The sequence below is a fragment of the Bactrocera neohumeralis genome, chromosome 2 (assembly GCF_024586455.1).
Source record: "Bactrocera neohumeralis isolate Rockhampton chromosome 2, APGP_CSIRO_Bneo_wtdbg2-racon-allhic-juicebox.fasta_v2, whole genome shotgun sequence".
Taxonomy (NCBI): Eukaryota; Metazoa; Arthropoda; class Insecta; order Diptera; family Tephritidae; genus Bactrocera; species Bactrocera neohumeralis.
Window position 1 is genome coordinate 5,559,455 of NC_065919.1, and position 11,059 is coordinate 5,570,513.

At 35.3% G+C, this 11,059-nt stretch overlaps 2 protein-coding genes across 2 annotated transcripts; one reads left to right on the forward strand and one right to left on the reverse strand.

Moving 5' to 3' along the window:
- Positions 1 to 2,367: 2,367 nt before the first annotated feature.
- Positions 2,368 to 5,835, reverse strand: LOC126750811 (glycoprotein-N-acetylgalactosamine 3-beta-galactosyltransferase 1-like). The gene is made up of 4 exons (XM_050460543.1): positions 5,200 to 5,835; positions 3,552 to 3,654; positions 3,179 to 3,466; positions 2,368 to 3,083 (listed from the first exon to the last, which is right to left on the reverse strand). Exons 1-4 carry the CDS (start codon positions 5,679 to 5,681, stop codon positions 2,886 to 2,888), a joined length of 1,071 nt encoding a protein of 356 aa, XP_050316500.1. The 5' UTR covers positions 5,682 to 5,835; the 3' UTR covers positions 2,368 to 2,885.
- Positions 5,835 to 10,207, forward strand: LOC126750810 (glycoprotein-N-acetylgalactosamine 3-beta-galactosyltransferase 1-like). Its single transcript, XM_050460542.1, has 4 exons — positions 5,835 to 8,703; positions 9,003 to 9,105; positions 9,520 to 9,807; positions 9,884 to 10,207. The coding sequence occupies exons 1-4, from the start codon at positions 8,213 to 8,215 to the stop codon at positions 10,076 to 10,078; spliced, it is 1,077 nt and encodes a 358-aa protein (XP_050316499.1). The 5' UTR covers positions 5,835 to 8,212; the 3' UTR covers positions 10,079 to 10,207.
- Positions 10,208 to 11,059: the final 852 nt, after the last annotated feature.

Genomic DNA, 11,059 nt, shown 5'->3' on the forward strand with positions numbered 1-11,059 from the left:
TATTATTCTCCTCAACAAACCATTTGCTCGCTCATTTTGAGTAGTTATGTGAGAAATACTTCGGCAATAGCGTCAAAATTTCCGTGCGATTCTGTAACTTGAGACAGTCTCAAGTCTCTAAATTTGAGATTTTAAGTTAGAGACAATTTTTGAGACTTGAGATGATATTGCTATTCTGTAAGTGTCAGTCACAAAATCTATTACATTTCATTATTCAGAGATGTTTTTACACTTGAATGAAAATAAATATGTCGATAACAAATATTAAATTTTCTATAACATAGTCAAAAAACATAATTATCAATGAAAATAAAAATATATGTTGACTTTGTTTCATAATATTTACGAAATTTATGTAAAATTGATTTATTTTTAACCTTTTCGTGTTTGAGTTGCTTACAAAATATAAAGAAACGACAATCGATTAATATCTATGATGATCTCTATTCAGTATATTCAAAATGGCAGACAAGAGTTCTTTTTAGTTTTGTGACCTGCTAACTACCAGGTCTCAATATTTTGAGACTAACGCTAGAGACTGTTTAGTGAATAGTAACTAGTCTCAAATTGAGACTTTGCCTCAAAATGTCTCAAATAGAGACTAGAGACTGGTTACAGAATCCCGCTATTTATTAAACTCAGAGCGACTGAATTAAAAAAACTGCTCTAATGTCATTATTATTATTAAATACAATTTATTGGATTTGAGCAGAAACTAGTTGTGAGAGCTAGTTTGAGCGTTAGGCAGAGCGAAAGTGCATTGTGTAAACATGCTTTGCAAAAGTCACAATTTAGTCGCTTCTCTTCAATAGGTATGGCACGTTTGCTTCATTTCATATTGCGTTCTCCAATTGGGACGATATGATTTCTAAGTGTCGTTTCGGCCATTTTTACTATGTCATGATCTGTGTTTTTTCATTTTATTTGTAATTTTTACAATTTCGTTATGAAAAGATATACTCAAGAATAACGTTTAGAAATTATTAAATTTGCGAAGAAAATATACAAATTTATCATGAATAACCATTACATTCACCTAAATTGACAGTTGGGTGTGGTTTTTGGCCTGGTGGAATCAACGGTCCGTACTTCTTTCGAAATCAAGCTGGTGACACTGTTACTGTTAATAGAGAGTGGTATAGATCGATGATGACCAACTATTTATGGCCGCAATTGGAAGAAGTGGATCTTCACATGCACAACTGAAAAAGTTTCGAGATTCGATTATTTCAAGAAATTGCGACAATAAATGGCCTCCAAATAGTTGTGATTTAACAACATTAGACTACTTCTTGTGGAGTCATTTGAAGTCATTGGTCTGTAGACCAATGGGCTCATCGAATTCGTTTCTGCAAAAGAATTTTTGAAGGCCATTTGAATGATGTTTGATTCAGAACTTTATATAAACGTTTTATATAAAACATTTGAATTTCCTTAACAATTAGTGTGTTTTTTTTTTAAGAATTCATTTCACTCTTATTGGAAAACCCTGAATAATTGATTGAATATTTAAAAGCATTGGCTGCAAGGGGCCTTAAAATGACTATGCTTACAGCATTCCCACGAAAAAACCGGTGCAAAATTATCGCCTATCGGGCGCAGTCTCATAACAGCTTCTAATCACCAGCCAAAATGTTTGGGGTATTCCAGAGAAAAATCATACGAAAAACTGAAGCTAGGGGCTTGACAATTGCTACACTTCAGAATTTGCTTAATAGCGGACAAGTAAGTGATGAGATATCGATTTTCACCTTATTGTGAATGGTGCCACGTCCATAGTTGGAATATGACAACGGTTCTATAAATCCTTCTCTGATGTAGTCATTTATTGATTTATTGCACTTTTATAAGTTTTTAAGAAAACCCTTATATGGGGAGTGGGCAGTATTATAATTCGATTTCACCTTTTTTCACACTTACTTAAGAATGGTTGAAAATATTAGTTATATATAATTATATATTAAACTTTTTAGGGGGCGGGGCTCCGCCCACTTGTGAAAAATTTTCTAGCCGTTCAATGAGATTTGTTGTGCTAAATTTGAAATTTGTACATTAATTTAAGGCTTACTTATGACATTTGATACACTTTCAATTAATGGTGTTTTGTGGGCGTGGCAGTCGTACAATTACGCCAGGGAACCTGTCTGCTAAGTTCTTGTTGAGACAGAAAGATAGTCACCGGATTTCAATTCCTCGTCATCCTGATCGTTCATAACCCTACAAACATACATATATCAATCTCGATTAGTTTTAGGTGATACATACAACCGTTAGGTGCACAAAACTATTATACTCTCTGTAGAAATATATTGCAAAAGTCTAAAAAGCTGTTGAAAGAGAAACTGTCGATTAATCGATACACTTATTCATATCTAACGCTGGTTTGCTCAGCCCAACGGAAGCCATTCATCATGTCAAGCTCTTTCAAGAGAGCTTATCATTTAAAAGCTCAACTTTGCTTCAGTAATATTAGTTTGAAGCTCTGTCGAGCTTTTTGCATTTGGTGATGAGTGTCTAGGATAGCAAACTCTAGAGTTGTAAACTGTTAAGTTTTTACGATATGCACACAAAAGCGATCATTCTAATCTCTATTGCTTCTTTAGTGCGAACAGAAAATAGTTCAATTTCGATCATACATAAACACTTGAGTTTGGGAAAAAATGCGGATATGCTGGAAGTTGTGGCGCATATGTAACCATCATAACAGCGAAATTCTTTAAAATGACGTTTTACCCCTCTCTGCTATTAAATTTTTTTTTCTGGCTACCTGTCAAAATAAATATTAGCTAGCCTTATACGTTGTTAATATATTTCGGGGATCAATTTACACGATTTTTTTATGAAAAGTAAAAATATTTGGGGTGTAATCTAGTGTTCTTCATTTGCTAATTCACAGTTACATCCCATGCATTGTATGGAGTTGGTATCTTTACTTCATCCAAACGTAATTTCTTTGGCAGGACTTCCTTCTCTTGGTTCGATTCATATAATTTGAACTGATATAGGAAGAAATCAGTTAAATACATACCCTCCTTTGTCATATAGTGAAAAGAGATGGCGTGTTTTGATAAACAATTTTGACACTGCAAAAAGATATATATTTATATATGTGTATATATTAAATAATGTAAGAGAAAAACACTCTCTGAAAAATAAAATTAAAATAAAATTCTCTTACCACTCGCGGGTGATAGATTTCATATGAGAAATACCACAATGCGTCATCAAAATAGTTTCCAGTTAAGAGCGTATGTGGTTCAAAAGGCATAAAACGCAGTTCGTTGTGTGCATCACGTGAATCGCCAGGCAGCACACCCACAGAGCGTAGACACATACCGATCGCCCAGTCTTCGGCTATAAGGTTATCCTCAGGTGGACATAAATCGCTATTTGGCATGGCTGCATTAACAAAACGATGCAGCGCTTCGCGGCTTAGCACATATCCCGCACCGCCAGACATGTAATGCTTCGAAAATAATAATAACAATTCTCATATCAATGTTGGTATCAATGGCTTATAACTTCTAATCTAAATTAGTAATTCGACTTACATTTTTCACTTGGTACGCATACTTAAAGTCGTGTCCAAAATAGATCGGCATATCCGGACTATATGTATAGAGTAAATAACGCAAATTTTCTACGAGCACGTACCTAGGTTGAATAAGTACACAACACAAAGTTAACGTCTTAGTGTTTGATGAGTTTTTTGTTATAAACTTAGTTGCCAATAATATACTTTATCGATTTCGAGTAAAACCTGTGGAATTTAATATAAGAGCGATATAAAGAAAGAGAGCGAAAAATAGTCCAACAGCCAGCTTGTATTGTTCGGGCACATAATACATTATGTCTTCAGAGGCAAGCACAAAGATATTTTTTAAACTGTACAAAACGGATACTCTTGGGTTCGATAAAATGATGTATTGAACTATAGTCTTCTTAAGCTTTAGCTTGAGAAAATCATTATATACCAACTGCTCAAATAGTCGCACCATCTGATTTGCCATGATGGATCAAAAATTAAGAGAAAAGCTTGGTGAAATATTGCGTAATAAATTATATAGCTCTTGCGTTTTGTCTCTCATTTTAATTTTGGTATGTGTCGCTTCGAGTCCTTAGAAGATTTACCTTACGTTGGGATCAATATTAATCCATGAGATCGAAGCATGAACTCTACCTAGCCCTATTTCATATATGTATAAGGTTGTTAAATATCCATTCCGCTCTTTTATTCAATGCTTTATAAAAAGTGTTACAGTGATCGGATTTAGCTCAAACATGCGCCGTTTCGTTCGATAATCTGTTTTCATCTAGACGGCAACTTCATAATACCCACCTCGTAGAAGCCCCCTTCTTATTTGCGAAGAACTCGGACAGCCACTTTTCACACGCCTCTTTTGAGTTCAACTTCACACAATGAAGGTCGTTCGCCATGGACAGGAACAGAAACAGGTGGTAATCACTTGGCGCTATGTCCGGGCTGTATGGTGAATGCGACAAAACCTCCCATCCGAGCTCCCGTAGCTTCTTGCGAGTCATCAACGAAGTGTGGTCTGGTTGTGGTTGTTCTGGTGGAATACTACACCCTCTTCCTGTTGGCCAATTCTGGACGTTTCTGGTCGATCGCCTGCTTCAAGCGGTCCAGTTATTCGCAGTAGATTGTAGAATTAAGCGTTTGGCCGTATGAGAGCAGCTCAAAGTTCCCTTCCAATCCCACCAAACACACAGCAAAATTCTCCTGGCCATCAATCCCGGCTTGGCCACTGTTTGGGACTATTCACCGGCCTTCGACCACGATCGTTTTCTTTTGAGATTGTCGCATCTGATCCACTTTTCGTCGCCAGTCACCATCCGCTTCAAAAATCAAATATCAAGCTTTTTTGTGTATCCAGCCTTCTGCAGATGGTTTAAAACGGTTTGGTGACTAACTCCCATATTCTGGGCGACCTTTATGTCTGATAGAAACTATTCTGCTTTGAGAATAAACAAAATGGTACCCACAGCATATTTTTGTTATTAAATCCGATCACCACTCTTTTAAAATAACAATATGGGCTGAACTTTGTTATGCTTTGCGAAGAGAAAATACCGTCTATAACATTATCGAAGGCTGAGTTCATATCGCTAAAGACATTATAGAACTGACCGTGTGTAAGCAAATATAAATCGATGTACATGTGTCTACTAAAAACTTACGTGTCATCATCTGCTTTCATAAACCAATCCATCTCATTAGCATATTTTTCATAAACATGCTTAAAAGCTTTTCTCGTTTTCACCCATAGTACGTCGTGGTTATCAGTGAAATTGTGCAGAACAAATGTTTCACCCAATTCTGCAGTGTCCTCGGAGGTTACGAATATTAAACGATTACAACGCGTGCCCCAGGTTCGCAGCACGTCTATGGCCTTCGTTTTGTGATTGGCGGGATTGGTCATTACCCAACAGAGGATGCGCACTTCATCTGCTAGTTGCTCAGCTAAGCTGTTTTCCGCTCCATTGACAACTTTTTTCACTGCTGATTCATTAATGTTTGGTTTTCTTCCGGTAAGCCAAGTAAACTTTTTCGAATTCACCACATTACGTTTATATTCCAAATACACATAAACGATGGAGACTACCGCTAGTAGTATCAAGAATATGCGACGATACTGGAGTATGCGCCGACGAACTGACATTTTCAAATTTTAACTGAATTGAATTTTGTAGGCGACATCTTCTGATTGTGAATAAGTCTTTAAACAGTTTAGTTTCTTTTGCTACATTAATTATCTCCGTTGGTTAATATGTTAGATAAGGTAGAAATACTGATGTACGCTTATAACATGTCTTCTGTTCGAAATTTTTATTTTTTTTGCCAAGCAAGGAATTCCACATTCAATTGAAGAACTTGAAAAGAAAAGCAAAATAAAAGGATATATATTTTCTACACATCGCTTAAATGTTTTTTTGTGCTCCGTGCAGTTGAGATGCTGTTTATAAGTTTTTGATGTTTTGTTATTCCTACTCCCTCAATGTACCCATTACATTACCACTCGACGCTTGGAGGTGTCATTGCTATATAAATTTATCTATTTCTTATTTATAAATCTATAATATGTATTGATATAGTATGTAGTAAATTTTTGTGTATATGTTTAAGTGTCACACGAATATAGAATTTAGCAACACATATACGTTATGATCATTGTTCCTATATGGTACATTATTTCAATCGTTCCGTTATCAGCAAACTTGGCGCAGTGTTTCAGTGTTATCTAAAATTACCAAAAGTGGTAATAGACAATACAATCACAGGTATATGCTGAGCAAATTATTTCTTGAATGGCGTAACATTGTATGAATGAAGCACGATTCTGACAAGGTCGACTGGCATCTGAGGGCAAAGAAAATAGAATTGAAGTTACTCGTATTGCTTTTGGAATCCAACCGATAAGAAGCTAAAAATAAAATGAGATACTGCCGACTAGAGATACTACTGAAATTTTTTGGAAGTGCTTATTATTATTATTTCTTATTGATGAGTAAAAACGTATTGCAAGACTGAAATACTGAAATCCAAGTACGAAGTTCATTCAAATAGTCTGGCAATACGTTGTACATTGCAAAATAGTTTTACGAGTTTTCGTATTCTATTCAGCTTTAATCTATCGGACGAAACATTTGCATTTATTGTCTGGCTCGATTATATTACACTAAAATTTGAGCTATCTCGGGGGCTAAGTATAACATTCCGTTTCGAATACTATTTCAAACACAATCAGTACTTTAAAACTTTGCATTTTCTTGAAGATAGCGACAGAGATGTGAATATAAGGATTGTACCGAAAAGAAACTGCATACAATGTTTTATTTGTAACGTAACGGATTTTATTAATTTTTGCTTCTAACTTTTTTTAATAACAAATAGAAGAGTTTTTATCCAATTTGAATTAAAACTAGTAAGTAAAAAAAATTATTCACTCGACTTGCCTTAAGCCAGTGTTTTTTTTAATTCGTCGACGTTTTCGGCAACTCGATGATCTTTGTCCAAGTTTCGTTTGACAATTGCCCAATACTTCTCTATCGGGCGAAATTCTGGAGCGTTTGAAGGGTTCTCCTCTTTTTTAACCAAATTGACATTGTTATCCTTCAACAAAGCCAAAGTGGAACGAGCGTAGTGCACAGTAGCTAAATCGGGCCAAAATAATGTTGACACAATGGGTTTTGTTATAAAATCGTATTAGGCAACAGTTTAGACACTAATTCTTATAATTGTCGGCCGATATAGTACCCTTTGTGAAAAATGGAGTGGTCTTAAGGCTGCAAGAGCAAATATCCTGACGGATGAGTATTTTCTCGCCAAATTTTTCTATTTGAACTGTTGAGACCGACTGGTCGACAGTACCATCTTGTGGTTTTGTATAGAATTGGGGACCTACATTACGTTCTTGAGTCCATTTTTACCATTATAACACACTCAACAGAATCTTTTAGCAAACATCCGTACAACTTCCGTAGCCTTGTTTTCCCTATTGTTATTTGACGTTGACTTTTTTGGGAATCTTTTGTTTTTTATAAGTTTTTAAATTATTTCTTTGCTTCTTTCTTTGAATCATAGTAGCACTGGATTTAGCTTTTTTTGTTTGGGTTTATTAAGGCCAACACCTTTGCTTCAAGATTTGGATCACTAGGGCCCACCTTTTTATATATATTTAAGAGAACAGGTCTCATTGAACTTAATTATAATATTTTTTACACCATTTACACTGACTTTAAACCGTTTTGCTAGCTTTCTGTATGAAATATTTTTTTCAGTGCAGTAATTGTGCACAATTTGCCTAGGCACGTGCTCTGTGATTCGAGCCATCGCGATGATATTACAAATTACGGAGAAAGAAAAAACAATAGAAGCAGGACCGATCGCGGTTTCTAACGGGATCAAACGGCTACTTCATGAGAAAATTGAATTGAAAGCATGCATTTTCTTTTCGGTACAGTCCTTACTTAGATGTGCACTTCTTTAAATAGACGCTGCTGATTAAAAAGTTTTGAAAATGCAAGTACATATGTGCGATCACAGATGTTCATGTAAAACAATAAAATATTTTTATCATGCGGAAAATAACAAGCCAAGCAACTACATAACAATTTAGTTAATGGCTTCGACAATGATCGCACCGAAAACACTTGGCAACGATTTTAGTTCCATTTGAACTGCATAACAAAAATGTCAGAGCAGAGAGGGAACATAGCACAGATAGAACAAAAGAAATGTCTACGTTTTTACCGTCGTCTCGCCTTTGTGACTATAGAAATTGCATTAATAGCGGCATTTTTGAGTTATAGACACAATATCACTAGTTTGGAGCAAGTAAGTTGGTTACACGAAGAAAAAGTATTCGCAGAAAATGCCACGCAAAATAATACAGACTTAGCGGAGCTGTTATATAAAGAAGTACGTATACTTTGCTGGATTATGACCACGCCGAAGAATCACAGAACCAGGGCAATACATATAAAGCGTACATGGGGAAAACATTGCAACCGGCTTTTGTTCGTCACCTCGGAAGATGACGAAGAGTTGGGCGAGACTGTAGTTATTAGCGAAGTGGAAGATAAATACGAGGTCTTATGGCCCAAAATGAGAATAGCATTCGAGCGAATTTACGAAAAGTATGCTAATGAGACAGATTGGTTCTTCAAGGCTGATGATGATGCGTGAGTTATCAACATTTTTTTTTTGTAACGAAGTGAGACAAAAATAATTAACGTTCGCTTACTGCTCATTTTGTGTAGAAAAAAAATATTCCGGTGTAAACTATTTAGGTTGTCATTATGGAGTGTTCCAATGTTGTGTTTTAATTTCTAAATTTTGTCAAAAATTTGTTCCCGATGCGTGATCTTATCTTTAATCGTTAGTTTACACTTTTGTCATATTAAGAGACTACAATTTAGTTAGTCAATAGTGTAATGAGTAACATTTATAGTCATCTCTTTTCCTTCTTTTTTATTTACAGTTACGCCTACATTGAAAACATGCGCTATTTTCTATATGCATATAGTCCGGATATGCCGATTTACTTTGGATATAACTTATTATATGGCGGACGAAAAGATGAGGTAAGTTAGTGCAAATGATAAGAGATAAAAGCCTGAGTAGGAAACTTTTACATGCCTTTGTTATAACCTTTAAGGTTAATATGAAATTAATGGTGACCGATGTTACCATTTATCATCCAGTGTTGTTTTTGGTCGATTGTGTTATTCAGTGTCCTATTATTCTTCGTCCATTCTATTTGAATGTTCATTCGACTTTGTCTAACTACAAAGCATATATGTATGTTCATATATTTTCTCATAGAAACAGTATAAACATTTCAGTCTGCCTGATTGCGGACTATATCTAAATTTGACGGCGTTGTTTTGAAATAATTTTTAGTTTTCTAAGGCTAATCTACATGAAATTGATCAGGTTTGCAATCATCCTTGATGTAGAATACTTTATTATCATTATTAGTTTTCATATAATTTAAGGTCTATATGTCTGGTGGTAGTGGCTTTGTTTCAAGTCGGGAAGCAGTGCGACTTTTCGTCGAATCGGCCATTGTTAATAAAAGTGGTTGTGATATTAATAATCACTATAATCCTGATGATGTGGCTATAGGTGAATGCTTTCGTGCTGTGGATGTGATCGCTGGTGATTCGCGCGATGTGCATGGCGAAGCACGCTTTTATTTATTCGCGCCGTTTATGGTACTTATGCCTGAGTTGATAAATGAACCAAATTGGTATTTCAATTATAGCTTCTATAATCCACGTTCGGTAAGACAACTTTCCTCATTGTGTGATTTGATATTTTTTAATAATTTTAAATCCAGAAATTTTTTTCTTTTTTTAGTGCAGAGATTGTCTTGCAAAATATCCAATGGCCTTTCATTATATTTCTCCAGCAGACATGTATCTTTCTGAATTTTTTAGCTACGAATTTTGGACGATAGACTTGCCGAATGAACCGGAGGAGGTTTTACCTAAGAAACTAAATTGGGACGAAGTAGTCGTGTTGGAAACTGATAATATTTGGAATACTCCATAATATATGAGTAAAGGGCGCTTAAGGTGCAAATTGAAATAAATATAATAATAGTAAGAATCAGAAAAAAGAGTGTTTAAACTGGGGGCAGCTCACAGTTGGATGCATTTAATATAAATATTTTGAGTTCAATTGTTGTTAGTTTCACGTCAGCAGCAAACTCCATAACATATGGCAGTTCATTAACTCCGTGCCAAATTTACGCTTCTTCGTACTTGCTTTGAACTTATAGACAATTTTAAATTTGCCTGTTATTTACCACATATATATATAGGATATCAAATTGAGCCGTTAGCGTTGTCTTAACTCATAACACCAACTATATTCCTTATAAAGACCATATATAAAGGTGATTTCCCACTTATGTGTCTGTTCGTTTGTGCTTTTCAGTGTCGGAAGCGCCAAAAAGCATACTAAAATTTTGGTGATGTATCTTTCCTGTTACTTAGTGCTTTTCATAAATGTATTTATAATTTCTCTTTCTTATTTCTTAACTTTTTATTTGCATTTTATAACCTTTCACATTTCTCCTGGCATACCAGCAAGTATATTTAAAGCCAGTTCACGATGCGCTTGCAACTTTGCGCTCGCATAGGTACCGGCAGTGCATACTGCTGTCTTCTTACAACTTCTTACCTCCATGAATATTTACATTATTCGTGCAGCGTTACGAAACTGCATTCTGCTTGCACTTTTACAAGTATCCCTAAAATGGGTAGTGAATATTTTATGATTGAAAATAACTGAAACAAAAGCATTTTTTTACAAGCAGCTTCGGCGCATGTGGCAAAAAGCATAAAAGAAACGGCAGAAAAAAAAATTGAAAAAGTTTTTTGCAAACTTTTCGCCGCTGCCGGTCATGCTGTTTATGCGCGCGCAGCAGAGTTTTCACTCTGCAACGAGTGCTGAGTTAACGGTAAAAATAATGAAAACAACAAACACAACGAAGTTTCACCTTAAAAACAACATAACAATTGAGTAAAA

What these genes read in the sequence shown, in the direction of transcription:
- LOC126750810 (XM_050460542.1), top strand. Translation starts at nt 8,213, where the DNA reads ATGTCAGAGCAGAGAGGGAACATAGCACAGATAGAACAAAAGAAATGT. An exon ending in TTCAAGGCTGATGATGATGC is followed by an intron (nt 8,704 to 9,002) that starts GTGAGTTATCAA and finishes TTTTATTTACAG; the next exon opens with TTACGCCTACATTGAAAACA. An exon ending in ATGGCGGACGAAAAGATGAG is followed by an intron (nt 9,106 to 9,519) that starts GTAAGTTAGTGC and finishes ATATAATTTAAG; the next exon opens with GTCTATATGTCTGGTGGTAG.
- LOC126750811 (XM_050460543.1), bottom strand. Translation starts at nt 5,681, where the DNA reads ATGTCAGTTCGTCGGCGCATACTCCAGTATCGTCGCATATTCTTGATA. An exon ending in ATGAAAGCAGATGATGACAC is followed by an intron (nt 3,655 to 5,199) that starts GTAAGTTTTTAG and finishes TATTCAACCTAG; the next exon opens with GTACGTGCTCGTAGAAAATT. An exon ending in AAATCTATCACCCGCGAGTG is followed by an intron (nt 3,084 to 3,178) that starts GTAAGAGAATTT and finishes ATCTTTTTGCAG; the next exon opens with TGTCAAAATTGTTTATCAAA.